This window comes from Stenella coeruleoalba (genome assembly GCF_951394435.1).
Source record: "Stenella coeruleoalba genome assembly, chromosome: 15".
Taxonomy (NCBI): Eukaryota; Metazoa; Chordata; class Mammalia; order Artiodactyla; family Delphinidae; genus Stenella; species Stenella coeruleoalba.
The window spans coordinates 14,119,174-14,143,136 of record NC_137161.1 but is presented as its reverse complement, the minus strand read 5'-3'; the positions used below and the strand labels follow the sequence as shown (position 1 = coordinate 14,143,136).

The window sequence follows — 23,963 nt, the reverse complement described above, 5'->3', positions numbered from 1 at the left end:
TCCACCCTTACTCCCTATAACCTGCTAGAACTCCCCAATTATTTCTGTGTCAGTTAGAATAAAATCCCATCCTAACCCTGGCCTCCCAAGGACTTAAATGGTCTGTGCTTTGCCAACCCCTGCCTCGGGCCCCATCTCCCTCCACCCTCCCTGTCAACCCCTGTGCTCCAGACACTATGGCTTCATTTCTGTTTTTATGCTCCCCATGCTCCTTCCTGCAGGGCCTTTGCCTTTGGTCTCCCTTCTGTCTGGAGCCTGAGGTCTCAGCTCAGATATCCCCTCCCCAGAGCAGCCTTCCCAGAGATCCCCTCCCAAGCCCACCCCCAGCGAAAGCAGCCACTGCGCTTGCCTAACCCAGCATCCTAGCTTAATTCTCTGCTTGGCCTTTGTCACTACTAGCTGGTATTTCTCTGGTTCCTTTGGTTATTTATCTTTCTTCTTCCTCCACCAGAAAGTAAATTCCAGAGGAACAAAATTAATTATCTGTCTGGTTCTCCCAGTCCATCCTCCAGGCCTAGGACCCTGCCTGAGCGCAGGTGGGACGTGTCCAAACCTAAGTGTCCAGTGAATGGAAGATGAATGTGGGAGAGTGAGTGGCTGAAGTGGGTATGTGTGAGTCAGTGTAGATGCATGAGTGTGTGTGTGTACACATGCTGGCTGGAGAGGCCAGACTAGTGGCCTAGTCTGAGGCCGGACTAGAGGACCACAGTGATTGGGAAGTCTCCTTCCCGCGGGGAGGACAGGGAAAGACAACTTGTGGGGTCCTCCCCACAGTGGGGATGACGGTGGGTGGGGTCCCAGCCAGGCCGGGCCAGACTGGGGACGTCCAGGGCGCACCTCTGTCCCGCCTCCAGGCACAGGGGCCCAGGGCTGGCCGACGTGGCAGCTGCGCTGCCGGCGGGCAGGCGGGGAGGGAGGGACGGAGGCTGGAGGCGGGCCGGAAAGTTTGGCGGCGGAGGCGGGGACTCGGCCGGGGGATGCGCGCCAGGGTCCCCAGAGGCCCCAGCTCGCCTCGGAGTCCTGCTCAGCATGGGTAAGTCGCGATCGGCGCTGCGGGCAGGGAAGGCCGGCGACCCCATCCCTGCGCGCGCACTCTTTGCCCTGAGCTGCAGCTCCCCGACCAGATACAGCCCACTCGGGTGGCAGCCGGGACAGCAGGCCTTGGCTGGTGGCTGGGAAGGGACGTGGGCCCACTTCCTTCCATGCTCCCTTCTGCCCAGAAAAAAAGTGACCTGAGAGGGCTCCTTACTTGATACTGGGCGCTTACTCGGGGCCAGACCCTTTCCTGACCGCTTTAAGCCCTACAGCGTCCAACAGGCAAGTGAAATTGTTCCTATTCTGCAGATGAAGAAGTGGAGGGTCCGAAGGGAGCAAATTTATTCATCCACTCGCGGAGCGCTTCCCACCAGGCACCGTTCTAGGCCCGGGGATGCTGGCCTACACAAAACAGACAAAACCTCTACTCTCCAGATACTCAGTAGAGGGGAGATGGGGTGGGGGGAGGCGGGGAGGGAATTTCTTTGTTGCTCCAGGGGACTAAGGTTTCTGTTTTTCTCTCTGGATTCGGAAGCATCAAAGGGTCAATATTCATCCACCTACTACGTGGCAGACATTGGTTTAGGGCTCGGGGACTCAGTGGCCCTGTGTATAGATTTTGGGGTCAGAAAGACCAGGGTACCAGCCCTCCTTCCCCCACTTCCCAGGTGCATCGTGACCTGGGACAGTGTAGTTAAGCTCTCTGACCTTCAGTTTCCTCATCTACAAAACGGTCCCCATAAAACACCCTATCACAGGGAAGCCATGTGAATGACATGAGAATATGAACTTAATTACTCCATATACCACTTGCCCACGGTAAATGGTCAGTTAACATGAGCTTTTATTTTTTTATCACACCCAACATTGGGATTCTGGAGTCAGACTGCTCGAGTTCAGAGCCTGCTCTGTCACTCTGTGCTCTGTCACAACCATAGACAAACATCTTTACCTCTCTGTGACTCAGTTGCCTCGTCTGTAAAATGGGAATGGCACCAGTGCCTGTGTTACAGGGTTGCTGTAGGAATGAAGGCAGCTGACACAGGTATGGCTTCTGGAAAAGGATGTGAGGTTGGCTATAGTGACTGCTCTGTAAGTATCACCTGTTGCTGGGACATTTGGAAGCCAGCCTTCTGGGTGAGCATATTTGCACGGTTCAGTTTCAAACCTGGTGTTTCCCTGGAGTTTCAGGGGTAGACATGGCAGGTCTCTGGTGGGGGAGGGACCCAATACATCGTGACTCTGGTTGAAATGCTGCTCTAGTGTCACCAAGTGAGGGTGCCCTGGGACTTGCAGCTGGTGATATGGGCACCCAAAACCTGGGTTCTTTCCGCTTCACCTGCCCCTTGATTCTCTCCCTGGGCAGCTCTGCCTGCCACAGTGAGAGGCTTAGAGAACTGAGGGGTTTCCTCCAGTGTGGGACAGCTTCATATACTATATTTAGACAGACAACCCATAGAAAGGAAGAGTGGTTCCGAAATCCAGGCTAGGCCACTCTAATTTGGAGGCCAGGATTTACTTCCCTTCCAGGCTCTGGACCCTACTGCCCCCCCACCCCAGGATGCTCAAAAGCCAAGATCCTTTCTCTCTGGATTCCCTGCGTCCTGAGTTCATTCATTCATTCAGTCATCTGTTTACTCAACCAGTACTTACTGAGTGCCTACTGTATGCCAGGAACTGTCCCCAGCATCAGGAGACAACTGAGAACAAACAAACAATTCCTGTTCCTTTGGGGCTGACATTCTGCTTGGGGAGCCCAATAATATGTAAAACATATAGTTGTTTCAGATGATGAAAAGTACCATGGAGAAAAACAAGTAGAGAAGGGAATACGAAGTGCTGGGTGCCACGAGAGTTTGCATTTCTAAGTAGAGGGCCGGGGAAGGTCTCATAAGAAGGCGACGTTTGAGCAGAGACCAGAGGGAAGGGGGATTGGGGCCTCTGAGATGGAGGGAAAGGGCTTTCCTGGCAGAGGTGACACCTGATAAAAAGCCTTGACATGAGACAGGCTTGGAGTGAGGCGGAACGGGAAGGAGGCTGGTGTGGCTGGAGCCCAGTGAAGGGAGGCAGGTCCTACAGGGCCTTGAAGGCCACTCTCAGGACATTGGCTTTTTTTCAGAGTGAAGTGGGAGCCTTGGAGGACTCTGAGCAGAATGATGTGGTCTGACTTGGGCTATCATAGGATTCCTCCAGCTGCTCTAGAGCAGTAGATTAAGTTCAAATGTATCTGACACAGTCCTGGAATGGGACGTGGAGATACCGCCCTGGACCCTGACTCAGTCATTTGTTCACTCAGTAGAAGCTTTATTGAGCCCATCTTGGGTGTCAGGGTGGGGCTGGAGCCCTGGAGGCACAGAGACAGTAAGACTCTGTCCCCATCCTGCTCAGTTCAATACGGTAAACACATCACTTATTCAATTACTTGGTGTGAGCAAATGCAGGAGAAAGCAGAGTTGGCTGGAAGTGAAAAATATGACTTGGAAAGTTGAGGAAGACGTACAGGAATTAGAGATTCCCTCAAAGTGCTTAACCAAAAAAAAAAAAAAAAAGGTGGGGTGTTATTTATTGGTCACTGAAAAGTCCACAGCTTCAGGCATGGTTGGATCTAGGGGCTCAGGCAGGGTTGTCAGGAATCCCTCCCAAGGGGAGATGGCCCCCAGCTGCTCTAGGCAGGTAAACTACCAGCTCAGTACCCCAAGTAAGCAAACACCCTGGACTGGACTGGCTCTCACTGGCTCAGGTTCAGCCACGTGACGTTCACCACTGTCCAAGGCCGGGGAACCTGCTGGCTGATCAGATCTGGGTCATGGACACACCTCTGGAGCTGGATGGTGGGGGTGGAGTAGGGAGGTCATCTCTACCCCAGATCCGGGGGCAGAGGTGAAGACGGGACAGGGAAGGGCAGCTCCCCACAGAGCCGGCGAGACTCATGCCAAATAACAGACGTGTATTATCAGAGGCCCCCCAGGATGAGGATGAGTGGGCATTTGGGAAACACGGGTGGAGCAGGAGAGGGAGAGGAGGCACATGCGGAGGCAGAGCGGCATGAAAATCTACGGTGTGTGCAGGGAACCAGTGCTTGCAGGGTGTGTTGGAGAGGTGGGGACAGGGGTGGGGAGGAGAGGTGGCCAAGGAGTTGGGCTGGGGCCACCAGCTCGTGAAGGGCCTGGGAGGTCATGCTAAGGAGTTAGGACTTAATGGAGCACGTGGTGGGAGTCTTGGAAAGCTTAAGGAAGAGAATCCTCTTCCCCCATCTTTCTAGCGGCCCTGACTCATCTGAGGCTGTCCTTCACAGCTCCATGGGTCAGTAGCACTTCACCATGCTTTGTGACTTGGGATTTTCCTGAGAACTTTATTCCGCCTCCACATCTGCCCCCTACGCCCCTGCTCTCTCTCACACCCCACCTATCTCTGATCGGCCCTTCTTGCTTGAAGTCAATCCAGCAAAGCTCTTAAGTGCATGGGTTTGGGAATCAGATGGGTCAGCGTCTGAGTTCTGATCCTGTTGCTTCCCAGCTGTGAGAACACCCTGAGCCTTAGTTTTCCCATCTGTCAAATGGGGATAATTGTAGCAGTACCACCTAGAGTTGTTACGAAGATAAATTGAGAGAAGGCACCTAAAGTCTTTGCGGGGAGGAAATACTCCATCAATGACACTTGTTATTATTACAGTTTGATCTCACTTTTATTTTTGCTGTTCTGCTCTTACCACTGTGACCTGAACCTGTCCTGCTGCATTTTCCAGCAGAACCCGTGGACAGTCAGCTTTGCCTGTGAGCCCTTTGGCTGGGTTCCCATTCACCTCAAGAAGAGCCCAGGAAATGGCAGGAAAATTCTGTGTTTTCACTCGATTGCCTCACATGGCCTGGAAGAACCTTCCCTTCTGGCAGTAAACTCCAGAAACCGAGGGAGGTGGGGCAGAGGGAGGTGAAGAAGGGGCAGGACCTGGGCAGCATAATCTCCCCAGAGTATTTACTGATGGTCATGAAGAGGAAGGACGAGGCCAGCCAGGGAATGGTAGGAGGCTATTCCCTGGGGGGCAGAGGTGATGGGGAGAAAGGTGAGCAGAAAGTGGGGAGTGATTCCTCTACCCATGAAACTCCTCCCCCCTGCACACAAATTGCCTAACATAGATGGAGCGAGGCAGAAGTAAGAGAACAGGGTGAAATCTTATTACGCCAAGGTATAATAATGGAGTGGTTAAGGACAGGGATTGTGGAGCCAGACCACCTGGCTTTGAATCTAGACACAGCTACTCACTACTCTTGACCTTAGGCAAGTCTCTGATGATCAGTTTACTCATTCATAAATAATACAAAAGCCCACCTCATAAAGTTGTGGTGAGAATTAAATGAGCTATTACACTAAAAGTGCTCAAAGCAGTGCCTGGTCCAGATCAAACACTGCATAAATCTGGCTATAATGTTATGAATGTTCTTGTCAGGTCCAGGTGGGGATGGGTGAGACAGATACATCTGGATTACTCCTGACACTTCCAGAAATATTTGTTTATGTATGTGAATTAAAAATTAAGAGCAACCCATTTAACTGCTCTGCCAATATGGTAGCTGCTGGCTACATGTGGCTATTTTCACACTTAATTAAAATTAAATATAAATTAAAAACGCAGTTCCTTAATCACATTGGCCACATTTTATTTTACTTTTTTTAAACGTGACTTCCATCATTCTTAATATATTTCTTCATTTACTTAATCCAAGAATACACAGAAAGTAGTTTTATTTTTTTAATATTTATTTGTTTGGTTGCACGGGTCTTAGTTGTAGCACACGGGCTCCTTAGTTGCGGCAGGTGGGCTCCTTAGTTGCGGCTCCAGGGCTCTTTAGTTGCAGCTCACCGCCTCCTTAGTTGTAGCATGTGGGCTCCTTAGTTGCAGCTCAGGGGCTCCTCAGTTGTGGCAGGCGAACTCTTAGTTGCAGCATGTATGGGAGATCTAGTTCCCTGACCAGGGATCGAACCCGGGCCCCTTGCAATGGGAGCGTGGAGTCTTAAACACTGGACTGCCAGGGAATTCCCTTCTCTGCCTTTTTTTTTTTTTAAACGACACCCATCATCACCTGAAATTATATTATATATTAATTCATTTATCATTTGCCTTTTTCTGCTAGAATGTCAGATCTTTGAAAACACCATTGTATTGCCAGCCCCAAGAACACTGCCTGGTGTGTTGTAGATGCCAGATAAATTTTGGAATGATTGGACGGATGCATGAATGGATGGGTGTGTGTCTGGGTAAATAAGGGATGGAATACAAAGATGGGTGGATAGATGGATCAAAAAATGGATGGATGTTTGGGTGAATTAAGGGGAAGATAAATAGGCCAATGAATGGATGAAAATGTGGTGGATGGAGTAGATAGATGGATAGAGGAGTGAATGATGAAGGGCTGGGTGGATAGATTGATTAGTAAATAGATGGGTGAATGAATGGAGTGGATGGATGAAGAAAGAAGTGGATGGGTAGATGGATGGATGGATGAATGGGTGAAGTAGATGGACAGAAGGAAGGATGGAGGGAGAAATGGATGAAGGAAGAAGTGGATGAATGGATGGATGGATGCATGCGTGGGTATGTGGATAAATGGATAAATAGATGGATGGATGGAATGAAGGAAGGAGTGAACGCATGGGTGGATGCATGCATGCGTGGGTACGTGGATAAATGGGTGAATGGATGGATTAGACAGTTGGAAGGATGGACGGACAAAGCAAGAAGTGGTTGAAAGGATGATGGATGGATGGATGAATACATGAATAGATGGATGGATGTAGTAGAAGGATACATGAATGGATGAGCGAATAGATGGAGAGATGGAGGGGTGGACAGAGGGAGAGGAGGTTGGGTGGACGCTCTGGCAGGAAACATTCTGGACTCTGTCCCTGTTACTTTTGTTTTCCAGGCCGACCCTCACTCTTCCTGGCACTGTGTGCCTCTGTGTCTTTGCTGGGCGGCCTGACCTTTGGCTATGAACTGGCAGTCATATCGGGTGCCCTACTGCCACTTCAGCTTGACTTTGGGCTAAGCTGCTCGGAACAGGAGCTCCTGGTGGGCAGTCTGCTCCTGGGGGCTCTCCTTGCCTCCCTGGTAGGGGGCTTCCTCATCGACCGCTATGGCAGGAAGCAAGCCATCCTCGGGAGCAACTTGGTGCTGTTGGCGGGCAGCCTGAGCCTGAGCCTGGCCAGCTCCCTGGCCTGGCTGGTCCTGGGCCGCTCAGTGGCTGGCTTTGCCATCTCCCTCTCCTCCATGGCCTGCTGTATCTACGTGTCAGAGCTGGTTGGGCCACGGCAGCGGGGAGTGCTGGTGTCCCTCTACGAGGCAGGCATCACCGTGGGCATCCTGCTCTCCTATGCACTCAACTACGCGCTGGCCGGTGCCCTCTGGGGCTGGAGGCATATGTTCGGCTGGGCCACTGCGCCTGCTCTCCTGCAGTCCCTCAGCCTCCTCCTCCTCCCCCCTGGTACAGTTGAGGCTGCAGCCCACAGGGACCTCATCCCCCTCCAGGGAGGCGAGGCCACGAAGCTGGGCCTGGGGAGGCCAAGATACTCCTTCCTGGACCTCTTCAGGACCAGGGATAACATGAGAGGCCGGACCATGGTGGGGCTGGGGCTGGTGCTTTGCCAGCAGCTGACAGGGCAGCCCAACGTGCTGTGCTACGCCTCCACCATCTTCCATTCAGTCGGCTTCCGTGGGGCCTCCTCGGCTGTGCTGGCCTCCGTGGGGCTCGGCGCCGTGAAGGTGGCAGCCACCCTGACCGCCATGGGGCTGGTGGACCGAGTGGGCCGCAGGGCCCTGTTAATCGCTGGCTGTGCGCTCATGGCCCTGTCGGTCAGCGGCATAGGCCTCGTCAGCTTTGCTGTGCCCATGGACTCAGGCCCGAGTTGCCTGGCCGTGCCCAATGCCACTCGGCTGTCAGGCTTCCCCGGAGACTCTGGCCTGCCCAGTGGCTTGGCTCCGCCTCTGCGGCCAATGACCGACCAGAGCCCGGGGCGGCCAGTCTTGTCAACCTCTGAGAAAACCAAGCCTCATCCGGGAGCTGGGGACCCCACCGCCCTTCCTCTGCCAGCCTTAAGCATCATGCCCGCTGCACGCCCTTCTCCTGCCCCTGAGCATGCCCTGCTGCACTGGACCGCACTGGTCTGCATGATGCTGTTTGTGAGCGCCTTCTCCTTTAGCTTTGGACCAGGTAAGTGGAAGTTCTCTTGCAGGTAACTCTGGAGCCTTCTACCTCTCCTAGCGGGAAGGCTGGGGACCGAATCCGTCAGGGTCTCAGAGGGACTAGAGGTGGCTTGACCATGAGAACAATGAACTCAGATTTCAGGGCTCCTTGCTTCTCTGAAGGTACTTCTTCCGAGGGCAGAGGCCTAAGTTATGTTTGTAATATTTTCTTTCCTATAAAGGCCCCAAATAAAGGCCCCTAAGCTTCAGGCCTCATAAAACCAGAATGTGCCCCTGGATAGCTCACTCGGAAGGGTTTTAGCTGGAAAGGAATTTAATGAATAGGGTGACCAACCATCCCGGTTTGCCCAGGACACTGAAAGTCTGATGTCCCGGGAAACCCCTCAGTTTTCTGGGCAGACCCAGCTGCAGCCTAAGAGTCCTCCCTGCTCTCCTGTCCTAGTGACCTGGCTTGTCCTCAGCGAGGTTTACCCCGTGGAGATCCGAGGGCGAGCCTTTGCCTTCTGCAACAGCTTCAACTGGGCCGCCAACCTCTTCATCAGCCTCTCCTTCCTCGACCTCATTGGTGAGTCCTCTGACCTAATCCCTTGGCCCGGTTCCTTTAAGATCCAGAAACAACTGCCTCCAGACAGAGCCTGGGCCTCCATATCGTCCAGGTATGAGTCACAGAAAACCCCAGAGCACCAGGGAAGGGTCTCTGAGATGCTTCTGACCCAAGGCCAGGGGTCATCGAGGCCAGAGTGGGCGGGGCTCCTTCCCTGCAGGGCCCCAAGGCACAGTTCTTAGGGTTTAGTTGTTTTCCCATTTCCTGCACCCAAGTGTTTCCTCTTCAAAGGAGGAGCCCTGGGGGACTGTGAGAGATACTGGCAGAAGAACCCACCCACCATGCCTGTCTCCCATACACAGTCTCTGGGAATCCAAGCTTCTCCCTGGTGCCTCAGTCTTCAAGCATCCCCTTTATGTGGGATGAATGAGTGAGAAAGAGAGAGGAAGGAGGGAAGGAAGGAAGGGAGGGAAAGAGGGAGGGAGGGAGGGAGAGAGGGGAGGAGGGAGGGAGGGAGGGAGAGAGGGGAGGAGGGAGGGAGGGAGGGAGAGAGGGGAGGAGGGACGGAGGGAGGGCTTATTAGAACTGTATCATATCCGTATCATCCCCATCTCACAGACTGGGAAATACGTCCTTCGCAAGTCTAGCCAGGCAGTTAGTTAGAAGACTAGAACCCAGTCTTCCTTCTCCCAGCCCAGCACTCTCCCTGCTGGAATAAGGATTAAGTGGAGGTCAAGCTGGTGAAGGGTGGCTGCCCGGAGGCGGTGTGGCCCTGGCTGTTGGAGGTGAGAATGGTGTCTGAAACGTCATTAGTGCTTCTGCCTCCACAGCCTTCTGGGTGGAGCTGAGGCTTCTGCCTTCTCCCGCAAACCAGTCACACGCCAAATTGGCCGAATGCTTGATTCACTGAAAAACCAATTCATGGAATTTCTGAGGCCGGTTTTTCGGAGCTGAGCTTTGCCAAGGCTGCCCCCGCAGCTGTCGTGCTGCTGAGCTGGATGTCATTTTCCCTCCATGCACATTTTCAGGGGCCAAGGGTGCACCTCTGGTTAGTGTATGGCCAAGATGTTGGTGGATTTGGGCCCCGGCCCTTTGCCTGCCTCTGGGACAACCAGTCCTACTCCTGCTTTAAGATACTTTTATCTCACAGCGTGTTAGGCATACTGCAAATCTACCATCTAGAGGATCTGCTTTGGGTGAACTGATTTTCAGTGTTCGAGGAGTTGGCCCAGGCTGTGCCCTGTCCACACTCCCACCCCGTTTTTCCCAGGTGCCATTGGCTTGTCCTGGACCTTCCTGCTCTACGGGCTGACTGCTGTCTTCGGCCTGGGCTTCATCTATTTATTTGTCCCTGAAACAAAAGGCCAGTCGTTGACAGAGATAGACCAGCAATTCCAGAAGAGACGGTAAGGGGGCCAGGGCTAGCCTAGGGGGAAGAGTGGCATCAAACCCTGAGCACTTTGCTTCAGGATTTTAGCCATTACACTTTCCCTTTGCAAAAGAGTGTTTTCCTTCTCTTCCTGGTGTTCTTACTGCCTGGATACAGTGAGTTTTGTCCTGTCTTCAAACATGAACTCTTTTCCCTGAGTTGTTTTGTGTCTTCCTACAGCAGAGTTTTATTTGACTTTGAGCTCAGCTCATAGGAATTTAAAAATCATGCCGTTATGGACTCATAGGAGGTTAGAATAGTTAGATCCTAAAACCACAGAATCTTAGAGTCATGGAAGCTCAGAGAAACAAAATATTATAATCATGGCCTTTTGAATCACACACAAAGAACTCTGAGCATAAACTACTCACTCAGTGGGTGTTAATATGCCACACAGTGTTCGGGGCGTAGGAAATGTGTCTGAAAATAAGATGGAGAAGGTCCTTGTCCTCACGGAACTTCCATTCTAGTAGGGGAGGGGAACAGAAAATAAATAAGCCAGTGAATGCAGAAACAAAAGCATTTCAGTTAGTGATGAGTAGCTGGAAGAAAAGGAAACTGAGCAAAATATATTGAGAGGGTCTGGCTGGTGGAGAGGGAGACAGAGGGGCACAGGGTTGTGGATAAATCAGAGAGGGATGCCCTGAGTAGGTACCATTTAAGTGAATGAGAAGGAGGCAGCCACGTAAAGATGAGGCAGGGCGAGGCTTCCAGGTAGAGGGAGCAGCAGGTGCAAAGACCCTGAGGTTGGGAGTGTATCTGGCATATGCAAGGAACAACAAGGAAGCCAGGGTAGCTGGATCAGAGCGAGCAAGGAGGGAGGGGAGGAGGAGAGAAGATCAGATTGGCCAAGTGGGTAGGAGCTAGATCACATAAGGTCTGTAGGTCCTAGACAGGGGTTCAAAACCTTAGCATCCGGGACCTTGGGCTGTTGAAATAAAGAGTACTGGGGGGGTGTCAGAAGGGACCTGAAACCACCATAGTCCTAAGCATCCTTGGCAAGCGCCCCAGGTTGCCTGTTGTCGTAAAGGGAGTCGCCAGCGTCTGACTGCCCGTTCTATTCCTGGGAGGCCCTAACAAATTAAAACGGTAAATCATTCTAATGGTGAGTTGGAACTTGCCTCCCTGCAGCTTCCTGCCAAGCCCCAACCTGGCCCCCAAAGGGATGCAGAACGAGTCCATGTAAAACTTCAAACCTGGTCCACCCCACCCCAGAGTGTTCTCTGCCAGTCGCACACTCCCAGTCTGTTGCATGACACCTGCGGGGCCCTCAGCAGTCCAGCCATATTAGTTAGGAGACAGATTTGGCTGCTTGGAATAGGCTGAACATAGGGGGTCCGGGGCTGGCGTTGAAGCTGTGCTTCAAGGGGTCATCCAGGGTCCCAGGCTCCTTCTCTCTTGTTGCTCTGCCTTCTCTTCAGTACAAACTTTTCCGCATGGCCCGTGGGAGCCACCACCTCCCTGAAAGAGGGAAGGGGAAGAGAAGGACACACAACCTAAAAGATCCACACGTCACTTCCACCTACAACCCTTTGGATGGAACTTGGCCACATCCACCTGCAGGGGCGGCTGAAAAACATGGTCTTTAATCTGGGTGCCATGTGCTCACCTAAACATCGAGGGTGCTGTTACTAGACATAAAGGAGGGACAGATACTAGGAGCCACCTGGAATCTCTGCTCTACCGGCTTTCTTGGGAGAAGATTCCAGACCCCTCCTCTGGAATAAGAAGCTAAGGAGGCAGAAAGGCAGGCAGAAGCCAGCTTTAGGGTGAGGAAGGAGGGAATTGCAGCTCAGGGGAACACTGAGCTGGACCTGGGGACTCAGGAGCCTGGGCCAGACCTTGGGGAAAGCAGGCTGGATCTTCTCCAGCCTCAGGAAAAGACAGGAAGTTAGGGGCTTTGGCTGGGTCCGGAGCCAACTTTGGCTGGGTGAGTCATCACTCCAGTCCTTACCGTTCAGGGGGCCCCTGATATCACAGGCCACAGAGAGAGAAAGAAACTCAACCGTGGGGAGCATGGCGACACGGGAAGCTCCAGAGATCTTGCAAGCAAGCACTAATGGGACCCTCCTTCCAGCACCAACTGTTCTCAGTGCTGTGTTGCTCCCTACAAGAATCACATCCCCAGGGGAAAGTCTGATTGGCTAAGCCTGGTTTATGTGCCCACCCCCCTAACCCCCAAATTGGCCAGGATAGGGCAAGCCGCCTCTATTGACAGTCCTACAAAGATCACATGCAACAGAGGAGACCTAGAGCCCCAAGGAGATGAGAGGATGGAGGCTGGATGGAGTGACCATCCGCTGCTGTGGGGTTTACTTCTATTCGTGTCCTCATGCCGCAGATGTGCTTGTTGGAAATGGGGACCTGCAGCTTAACGGTCTATTTCCTCTGCTCCTTTAGAGAGGCATTAGCAACCGAGGGGCTCAGACGCCCTTGCCATCAGTGGCCACTGAGTGCCATAAGCATGTGCCTTTCCCTTTCACATCAGGGTACTTGGGTTCAGAAGAGACCTTTCCATTCCCAGGGTGATATGATCACCAAAAGAGCTTTCAAAAATCTTTTATCCCAATTTTTCAGGAATCCATTCATTCACTTTCAGCAAATATTTTTCAAGTGCCAGCTAGGAGCCAGGCACTGTACTAGGCTCACGGGACAGACCTGTGACCAAGAGACACCGTGTCTCTGGAATGAGGAGGAAGTTACATTTTAATGCAAAGGGGAGAGATGGATTACAGAACACCCAAATGCAGGAATAAGATAAATGAGAGTGGGGTTTATATCACGAGGAAAATAAGGCAGATTAACTGTCAGAGAGCGAACAGTGGATTTGGGGGCAGTGTGGAGCTTTCCATCTCTTCAGCTAGGGTCCAAGTGTACCATGGGTACATTAATGACGCAAGTTGATCGTGAGCTCTTCGTGACATTGAAGGACATTTTTGTGTACCTGTTATGTTCACTGCTCTATTCCCAGGGCCTAGAACAGTGCTTGGCCCATGACAGGCCAGCAGTGACTCTAGCTCTAGTGAATGAATGAAAGGATGCTCAACGAAGGCCTCTGCGAAGAGGTGGCAATTGAGCTGAGACCTGAATAATGAGAAAAAGCCATCTTTTCCAAGAGCTGGAAGAGAGTGTCCTAGGCAGAGGGAACAGCCAGAGCAAAGGCCCCGAGGTGGGAACAAGCTGGGGGTTTTGAAGAGCAAGAAGGAGACCCATGTGGCCGGGGTGGAATGGGAAGATGGGACTGGAGGGCGGTGACACGGGAGAGGCCGGCTGCAGAGAGGGACTTGGACGTGAGGCTGAGAGTGACGTCACTTCTCAGCAGGAGTGACAGGAGTCGGTCTTCGTGCTTAGAAAGGTCAGTCCTGTGATTAGGAAAACCGGCTGTAGGAGGCGTGGGTGGACACAGGAAGACCGGGGGGTGGGGAGCGGCTGGGTGGTCCAGAAGATGGAAATGCGCATTAAGGCAGGAAGCAGGGAGGGTCAGGTAGGAGTGGGGTGGGGATGGGATGGGGATCCCAGGTATGGTCCACTCCCATCACCCCCCGGGGAAGGCCACCAGGCCCCGTCACCCTCTGACGCCACTTACTCTCTGCTCTCCAGGTTCGCCCTGAGCTTTGGCCACAGGCAGAGCTCGGCTGGCATCCAGTACAGCCGAATTGAGGTCTCTGCGGCCTGCTGAGGAGTCCATCTGGAAAATGCTGGGACCATGGCTTTAGCAGACAGCCTTCAGCTTCCTGCTTGCCTGGGTGCCAGAGCATAAGTCCTAGTTGGTCCTTCAAGAGGCACCCCTGCTCCGGAAGAGGTCTGTTTTGCTGGGGCAAAAGGGATGAAAATCTGAGAACTCAGAAGTCTTCAGGTGGAGTCTCAGGCTCTGAGGGTTCCTGAGGCTCTGCCTTCCTGCCTCAGTTTCCCCACTGACTCTGCGCATCTCTGCAGTAATGAACTTATGATGAGAACATCTTATGGCGACTTCGTTGCTCTATGGGCTTTCTCAAAGGATCTCGAGGGTACCACCCTGGCAGGAAGTCTCTCCTGGAATCACCCCTAAATCCAGCTGAGGATACCATATTCTCTGCTCTCTTTTTCCATCTGGTTGGGACTTTCTGGGGAGGGGGAAGCCTGCTTTTTGGCTCTCAGATCTCGTTTTGTTCAACCCCTCTAATTCTCTTACCTGGAATATTTGTCATTCACCAGCAACTCAGATGGTTGGTAGGAGTTCTAGTCCTGAGTTCAAGGCCTGAGGCTGCTGGTGTTCTTGCTGTCGGACTGGGGATCTCAGCTTTCCCTGTATGTGCAATGGGAGCTCTGACCCAGGGGGTTCTTAAGATCTCTTCTGATGCCAATGAGCTGGAATTCTAAGTGCTGGCAATACCACAGATACTCAGCATGGGTCCTGCTCTCAAGTTGCTAGTCATCTCTTTCAGGGATATAGGTTTTAATTAGGGGAAAGGTGAACAGAATTCCAGAGTTGTGTGCACTAAAATCCAAGGACCGTCCTAGTGCAGGTCACGAGCTCCAGGAGCTGTTTCCAGGATGGCGCTGGCGGACTCTGCAGAAAGGAGGTGGGTCGGAAGCTAACAAACCTGGTTGTCGGTGTGGCCTCCACCTCTCGGCAGCTAGTGACCCTGGATAAGTAACAACTCCCTGAAGCCTCAGTTTCCACATCTACAGAATGGGTATGACTATGCCCCCAGGGGTGTATTTAACCTCTGTCTCCCATCAGGAGGGTCTTCATTTGGTCCCATTCAGCTGGTCAGGATGGACGGGATTTCTGCTCACCCTCAATACCCAGGTCTCCACCTTTGGGACGTTGTAAAGGGCCACCCCCCCCACCCCCCCGCCAAGGGGTGAGTCAGACGGAGACTGAGTAAGTAGCTCCTCTCCCACAGGACTCTGGCCTCCCCTGGGTCCTTGTCTCTCATTTCTAGCTACTTCCCTTAGATCCAGTGGTGTGTTGGAGCTGGCTTGTGCTGGCTTGTGAGAGCTGATTGTTAAATTTTCAGGAGTTTTGCAAGCTCGTTGTTAAACACAGCTGCTAAAAAATTAAATTATTTAAATTTATACTTAAATAAATTATAGTAAAACCGAGGTAATACATACTAAAAACTCATCACTTCCTTATTTTACTCCATTTTGCTCTCATCTGTGCTCTTAAGGTAATTTACACCTATTGCCTCGCATGAGGAACGTGGGGTAAGGGCACTGCCCATCCCTTGCCGGGTCTGCCTTCAGTGACCCACGGGGAGTGCATTTGCACCGCAGGGACTGGGGAACACCACAGATCAGGGCTTGATTTGTCGTTTTGTTGATTGTCCAGTGTTAAGAATGTGATGGATACAATGTTACTAATGTAAATTAAACTTAACAGTGTGTTCTGTCTGTAGTTGATACATTGTGAACAGCACAAAAAATGGAGGGGATTATTATCTAGTGCAGCCAACAGGTGACTCATGTCACTGGTGAAGGAGTTTGGACACAAGTCTTTGTTGTTTTACTTTTGTCTTATTCATTAACAGGAACAAACATTTCAACTAGCATTCATGTCAGAACTGCATTCATGCTTCAGTGACGTCAGCAACCTCTTTGCTGAGTCATATTGTTGTCAAGCATTTCTTCGTGGTCTAATTTTGTTAAATCATGGCTAAATTGCAGTGACAGTTGGCTTTGGAATCAAGAGGTTGGCAGAAAAATCAACAAAAACATTTCTGTGAGAATTAATTGGCTAGACGGCATTTACAATAAAGAGTATTTACAATAAAGTACTATTATTTGTAAATTTTCAATTTCTTTTTTTTTTTGCGGTACGCGGGCCTCTCACTGTTGTGGCCTCTCCCGTCATGGAGCACAGGCTCCGGACGCACAGGCTCGGTGGCCATGGCTCATGGGCCCTGCCGCTCCGCGGCACGTGGGATCTTCCCGGACTGGGGCACAAACCCGCGTCCCCTGCATCGGCAGGCGGACTCCCAGCCACTGTGCCACGAGGGAAGCCCAATTTGTCAATTTTGTGCAACAAACACATCCTTTATTCCAGTAAAATTTACACACACACACACACACACACACATTTTTTCCCTGGAGAGCAGTTATTAAACATTTACCAGCCCATCACTGCTTACAGCTGTCCTTTTGGCCCCTTCAGATCTAATTCTCTACCCAGGGATCCCCAAACCTTCTCAGTTCTCCTTTCCTATCAGCCTAGGAGAATGCTCTTCTGGTCTTAGGGTGGTTTCTCCTCTTTTTTGTTCAGGGTCATAAACTCATAGATCAGGTGGGGGATGTAGGTGAGTGAAGTCCACTGTGGTAAGACAATAGGGAGTAGTGAGGTCTGTGGAAACAGGTGAACACAGGCCTCTCTATCAGGGATGACTGACACTCAAGTGCAGCTGGTGCCTGCCATGAAGGAATGTGAGCCCATTGTGGCCTGACCATCTGAATTAAAAAAAAAAAAAATCCAGTAATTCAGACTTTGGTGTAAAATTTCCTGATTTTTTAATAGTGGCAACTGATTCTTAATTGAAAAAATCATTTTTTAAGCTCAACTCAACACACCTGTGGCTAAATCACAGCCTTTAGTTTGTCCCTCCGTTCTTGACGTCCTGTGAGATATTCTTTGCTTCTGGGTTTTTGAGGATCCCAGCTTAAATCAGAGCAAAGCAAGTAGCCAAGGAGCCGAGTAGCCAAGCAGCTTGAATTGAATAGGTGGGAGGGGTGTTACTGAACATGAAGGGAAAGAGACATGAAGGGGAAAATGGTTGAAATCGCAAACATATTACCCTGGGACAACTAGGTGTGTGACTTGAGTAACTGCTCATCTGTATAATGGGGACGATACTACTCACTATACAGAGATGATACCTGTCAATCACTAGTTCAGGGCTGGGCTCATCGCAGGTGCTCAAAAATGGCTGAGTAAGTGCCCCAGCAGCCTCCAGGGGCATCTGGCCCTGGGTGGGGAGAACAGTGAGGGCAGTTCAGAAAGGGGAAGAGCATCAGAGAAATCTACAATTTGAGGGTACCTACTAGGTGGTCAGAAATTGTGAGCACCAACCAGAAAAGTGATGTGATCTGTTCGTTGATCTGCAGGGTGGGGACTGGGTAGCTCTCCTTCTCCCAGATAATCCCTGAATCACTTCAGGGAAGCCTTTCCCAAATCCTACTCTCATGCAGAGCGTTTCACGTGTGTGCCCATCACCTGGCACCTTCCTGTAGTTTCTCACATTGCACTACACAGACCACTTACTGAACGCTCTACAGTGATTTGCTTTTCAACTTAAATAGACGGATTTTAAAAGGAAACTATATTAATTTATTTTTTCACTCAAATGCATATTTATTGTGCTTCTGCTGTGTGCTGGACACTGTTCTAGACCCTGAGGGCACAGCAGGGAACAAGACGAAGAGCGGTCATGTTAGTGGGGGAGATACATTGGAAACAAGAGCTAGAAATGGGGTGGGTGGAGAGAGATGGGAGGGAAGGAGGGAGGGAATGAGGAAAGAAGGAAAGGAGGGAGGGGGGAGGGGGAAGGAAGGAAGGAGAGAAAAAGAGAGAGAGAGATGCGCGTCAGTTAGTGATGCTTATCAGAGAGAACCCCTTTGAGGTGGTGGCGCCTGAGCACAGATCTATATGATCTAGAGGAAGCCATGGAAGGATCAGGGGCAAGAGTATCCCGGGCAGCTGGCCCAACATGTGCAAAGGCCCTGAGGTAAGACTGAGATTCCATCTTGGAGGAATGCCAAGGAGGAGCGAGTGGAGGGTAGAGTGATGGCAGAAGACAAGGGGGAAGTCAGCAGGGGTCAGGTCATGAAAAGCTTCCAGAAAACAGAAGCATTTCAGACTTTCTTCTAAGCATACCAGGAAGCCACCACAGAACTTTGAACAGTGGACTGACACGATCAGACTTAATGCTGTCAAATACCCTTTGTTGGTGATGTTGGTGAGTACCAAAAAATAAATGAATGTCAATAACAGAAGTAGAAAGAAACCCAGTTTCACTGAATTCTCACGAAATACTGTCATCTACTGAGGGCTCTGAACTTAAGGCCTCCTCTGTGGTGGAAAAGGGGGCTTAGCAAGTGTGAGAGAGGTGTAGCACCGACCTAAGATTGTGTCTGGATTGAAAGAACAGTGATGTGATTCAGCACATTTATATGATGTTTGTGAACCATCTAAAGTCATTTCCAGTGCCATGGGCGATATGCTTCTCAGTCTTTGGTTAATGCAGTGCTACGGTGAGATGATCAAGGAAGTCATAAGCACCAAGAAAGAGACAGGGGGACTCAGTTACTCTCACATCAGACCCTCCTGGAGCGGAGCGTTGGCAGTGTCAGCCTGGAACCAGTGAGACACCAGCGAGGTCCCTACAAGTGTCCTTCAAGGAGGAGTGAAGGGATGGGGGGATGGGTTCCTGCAGGAGAGGAGCAGGCTGTGTACACCCACTTAACATCTGCCTGCTGCTTCCACGGGGCTGGCCTTTCATAGGACGAGATGTGAAACCAAACACAGCCTGTGCCTGAGGTCATGGGTCATCAGACCTGGAAAGGAAATCTCCACCCCTACTTTGCAGGTTAGGAAACCAAGGCTTACAAGGCTGACGACTGACCCTCTCCTCTCCAGCTCCCGCATCTGCTTGGATGACCCCTCATCAGCACAGCTCTGCCAGGCTCCGTACCTGCCATCCCAGCGGCCTCCTGCTGCACTTTACCTGCTCCGTCCTGAACATGGTCAACCTCAAACACTACTCACCCTTAATATTTTATATCAAACATCCCACTTCCTGGTCACCACGTAATAACTTTTCTCCTAATACGCGAATGCTCCCCAAGGCAATAATTCTCTGACCTCACTGAGATCTTTCACCTCTAAATGCAGATCCCTGACTCCAGGGATTTTGCTTTTCCAAAATCCGTCAAGAAGCTCATGGGCTTCATTCTCCTTCTTGTCCAATCTAGATCCCATATCCCAACCTTAGAATCAATCCCTGCAAACACCGTCTTGTAGATTAGTCACACTAATGCTGGATTAATGTACACACCTGCTTCACGTAGGCAGAAAGGTCAGAGAGCCTGACAAACAGGTTTCACTTGGAACCCAGGAACTCGAACCTCATACTCACCCTCCAAATGCTCCTTCTTCACAGCGAAGGAAATACTCAATAAGTTGAAAAGACAACCTACAGAATGGAAGAAAATATTTGTAAACCATAAATCTGATAAGGGGTTAATCTCCAAAATATATAAAGAACTCAAACAACTCTAGAGCAAGAAAGCAAATAATCCAATTAAAAAATGGGTGATGAGCTTCCCTGGTGGTGCAGTGGTTGAGAGTCCGCCTGCCGATGCAGGGGACACGGGTTCGTGCCCCGGTCCGGGAGGATCCCACATGCCGCGGAGCAACTAAGCCTGTGCGCCACAACTACTGAGCCCACACACTTAGAGCCTGTGTTCCACAACAAGAAAAGCCACCACAGTGAGAAGCCCACGCACCACAACGAAGAGTAGCCCCCGCTCGCCGCAACTAGGAAAAGCCCGCGCGTAACAACGAAGACCCGCACAGCCAAAAGTAAATAAATAAAATAAATTTATTAAAAAGAAAAACCTAAGTCAGTCCACGTCACTCTTCTGATCTGATCTCCCCGTGATTCCCCCTCTTACTCAGTGGAGCACTTACCACCACCTCTCAGGCCCTCTGTGGGGTGCCCACCCTTTCCTCTCAGACCTCATCTTTTCTCAATCACTTCTAACACATGTACACTCGGACTCCCGTCCTCGGCTCTTCCTGTGCCCTGTGGTAGGAATGTGCCCACGACAGATACTTGTACGGCCCAGTTCCTTTCCATGTGTTATTCTAAAGCCGTCTTCTCTGGAAGGCCTTCCCTGGCTACCACAGCTAAAATTCCACTCTTACATGTGCACGCACACATGCACACACGCATATACACACATGCACACGTACATGTACACGCACACACTGACACTTCGCATTCTCCCTTCCCTGCTTCCTTATTTCCCCTTGGCCCTTGTCACTCTCCAGCAGACTGTGTAGCTCACTTATTTGTTAATTTATTATCCATGTCCCCTGCAAGAATGTAAGTTCCACAAAGGCAAGGCATTTTGCCTGTTTTGTTTACCTCTGCATTTCCTGTGTCTAGAACAGCACATAAGTAGACACTCAATATTTACTGAATGAATGAATGGACTGAATGAATGAAGGAGTGAATGGACAAGTGAATGTAAAGTGCCTGGAATGTTGCAGATACGGAATAAAGGATGTTTCTTAGCACCGAGACTTAAAGAACAATGCTTTTCTCCTTACATTATAGATGCTGTAAAAAGTTGATACAATTTTTTTAATGGAGCATAATATATAAAGTCATAAATGTCACTGATAGAATAATAATATAAGCCATAATATACTAATAAAAACAAGCAAATGAAAGGAAGAAGGTGCAGCAGAGGGAATGCAGATGAACAAAATTCCTCGTCTCTCTCATCACTAGACATTGTTTAGAGGTAATAATTTAAGAAAAGCACTCTATGTTTATTTCTTAAAACAGAGGCCTCAATGCTCTAAAAATTGGTCCTCACATGTACTCTATTTGGCCCAGACATTGCTTTTAAATTTTTTGAGATAGTGCCAACTTTGAAATTTGGGTTGTTTTACATGTAACTCCATACTTCTGCCTTTTCTTGAAGAGATCTGGCCACAATGGGCCTGCATTCTGAAGTCCAGCCACCAGGTGGCACAGAACAGCAGCCATTCTCTTTAGACGTGGCTTTGAACCCGCAGTTGGCTACACACCCCATCCAGGTTTTCATTCCTGGTATAAATATTTCATGGTAACAACGTAAAAGAAAAAAAAAAAAAGAAAAAAAATTTAACAGTAGTTATCTCAAGGAAGTGGGGCTTGGGAGTGTTGGGAGAGGAGAGTATCTCCCTGTTTTCAACCTTTTATGCTTTATGTATATTCATGTGAGTTCGGGTACATGTGTCTTGTTTCAATAATGAAGGGACTAGTTAGGTTAAAAAAAATCATTAAAAAAATTTTTTTACGTTAGAAAAATCGCAAAGCACTGAAACATCTAGAGATCAAAAATAAAAACTGCCCATGCCCTGCTAGTAACTAACAATATTTTGGCATATGTTCATCGAATCTTTTGCCTATGATGAGAGTTCAAGCTAGTTAAAAATGGAGACAGACATCTTGATAGGTATTTTCACATCACTGAGATCATACTGTATGTCAATGTGGTGGCATGTACCTTTTTAGATTATCAGGCATTTGACATGGGGCTGAGTTCATGTACATATTGCCTTTGCCAATGTTAAACATTTTATCAGCAATTTCTCCCAATGTCTCGCTTTTTCTTTACTTCTGAACATGTAGAAAATTGAATTATGTGCGTACCAAGTCAGCATTCCAGTTTTCCTGGCAAAGACTGATTTCTGCCAGTGGAAACAGAGTGTTTTCATTTTCTTTCTTTCTCCCCATCATCCTATGCTTTTCTGGTTTCTCTGTGTGCATATTTTCTCCCTGGATCTGGCACTGCGAAGTTGCTAAGTTCTTCCAGATTTGGGGTCCGATGCCATCCTAAGTCTCTGGGTTTGACAGGCAGGGTCGGTGGTTACCGAGATACAATCCAAAAAGCTCGTTCTGAGGTCATCTCTCAATCAGATGTCAACTCACGAGGTGGGAGAATCTGGCAGTGCCACTGCGTTTGGACGCCAGCTTTCACTGCCTTCTCCCTGAAATGCTTCTGGCACAACGCTGGGCACAAAATAAGTTCTCACTATATCCTTGACAGTTGGAACCAGATCAGGTAACTCTTGGCAGGAGATTCAAAATTTTTGCTCCAAATCAACACTTCTTTGCCCTTCACTGATATCTTCAGATCTGAAGGGCATTTAAAGCACCAATAGCCATACTAACTTCTCTAATGCCACCGTGGGTTCATATTTTGAGGACATTTACAATGTGACCCCCATGGTAGCACCTGAGATTTCCAGGCTTCCGGGGTCACCCTTTCTCACACCGGATCTGAAGCCTCATTCCATATAATGATCCCACCTGCCACCACTGTCTCTTTGAACTTGCTTGTGGGGCGGACACGTTCAGGTACATTGAAAATGGGGAAGTCAGCAGTGCAACCATCAACTCTATTTCCCCTCCCACCGCACACTTAAACCGCGCACTGTTAGTGGGAGGGTTCTTTACCTGGGCAGATCCCACAGCTTTTCTGCTCACTCTTAGATAATGATAAATAACAATATGATGAGAACAATGAAATGTCTTTTAGTCATTTCCAAGTGTAACAACAGTCTAAATTCAGTAATTAAAATGTCCAGGGTTTCCCTGGTGGTGCAGTGGTTAAGAATCCGCCTGCCAATGCAGGGGACGTAGGTTCAAGCCCTGGTTCGGGAAGATCTCACAGGCCGCAGAGTAACTAAGCCCGTGCGCCACACCTGCTGAAGCCCGTGCGCCTAGAACCCATGCTCCACCACATGAGAAGCCCGCGCACCGCAACGAAGAGTGGCCCGCTCTGGCCGCAACTAGAGAAAGCCCGCGCGCAGCCACGAAGACCCAACACAGACAAAAATAGATAAATTTACTAAAAAAACGTCGAGTCATGTCAAAATTCCCAATTTCATTCACATTACATCTCTCCCCTCCCCGACTCTTCCTTCACCTCCCCATCCCCCCTCACCGGACTCCGAAAAGATAAGAGGCAGGAAAGGCCTTACTTGGCTGGCGCTGTCAGGACGCAGCATCATGCTTTCTGGACTCAGTGGGCATTTGCAGATGATTCCTTCTCTTACTGGGGAGCGTGCGTGGGTTCTCGGCCATTCCCCCACTGGGGACCTCTGAATGAACTTCCTCAGACGCAGATCCTTGGCACCGTGGTCTGTCACCTCCCCTTGGATCCCTCACCTTTCCAAGTGGGCCTGCCATTGAGAATCCCAAGCGATCCCATTACCAGCTGCTTCTGTGGGGCTCAGAACCAGTCCCCTGGAAGAAATTCACAGCTTTGATCCACTCCGGAGCCACTTCCTGTTGCAGGTGACAGTAATCCCTCATCCTGCGGAGGCTGAGCGGCCACCATCTGGAACCTGTAGACTGTTATAGGCCTGGGTCTGGCCCTGGTTTGTCCAGGAGACGGGAGCAGACTCCCCAGGTAGTTCCCCCGCATCTCTCCGGCTTGGCTGTGGGTGAAGAGCTGGTACATCCTCTTTTCCACCACAGAGCTGGGGTGCTGGCAGCAAGGACATGCCACAGCATTTTCTCCAAGCAGTTTTTCCAAAGCAGCGTCTCCCCAAAACCAGCCCTCTCTGTCTGTCAGCTTCTCCATCCTCCTCAGGGTAGGGACTGGGCGAAGGGTCTGGAAACCAGTCTTGACCACCTCCTCTGCAATTCCTGCAAAGATGGAGGGGAGGACACGTGCTGCCCGTGGGCGCTTGGCTTACCCTTGGCTTCTGTGGCTTCCACCAAACTGGAAGCAGAAAGAGACCCTTTCTCACATCCCGTTCTCACACCCCGTTGCATTCATTTATCCCTTCATCACTTGCCTGGATATTAAGGTTCCACTTCTCACTCTCTGCCTTGAAGCTTTGGTGGCTTTCTCCAGCCTGCCTCAACTCCAATACAGAAAAGAACTACATTTTCTTTTAATTCTCTTGTCCCTTTTTGACGGTATCACTCAAAGAAGGCAGAGAGTCCAGTAGATTTTTTGTGAAGGATACAGCAGCAGAAGCAGACATCTGT

The 23,963-nt window shown here is 50.3% G+C and overlaps 1 protein-coding gene and 1 long non-coding RNA gene across 2 annotated transcripts; one reads left to right on the top strand and one right to left on the bottom strand.

The window, feature by feature from the left end:
• Positions 1-977: 977 nt before the first annotated feature.
• SLC2A10 (solute carrier family 2 member 10) lies at positions 978-15,929 on the top strand (the record flags this gene model as incomplete). The annotated part of the gene is given in 6 exon segments (XM_079944393.1): positions 978-998; positions 1,000-1,033; positions 6,957-8,240; positions 8,676-8,798; positions 10,048-10,183; positions 13,807-15,929. Coding segments are annotated over 6 exon segments (1,677 nt in total). The 3' UTR covers positions 13,886-15,929.
• LOC307197884 lies at positions 13,893-23,166 on the bottom strand. Its single transcript, XR_013831534.1, has 3 exons — positions 22,946-23,166; positions 19,320-19,376; positions 13,893-13,948 (listed from the first exon to the last, which is right to left on the bottom strand). It is a non-coding gene; the product is annotated as an uncharacterized lncRNA (long non-coding RNA).
• Positions 23,167-23,963: the final 797 nt, after the last annotated feature.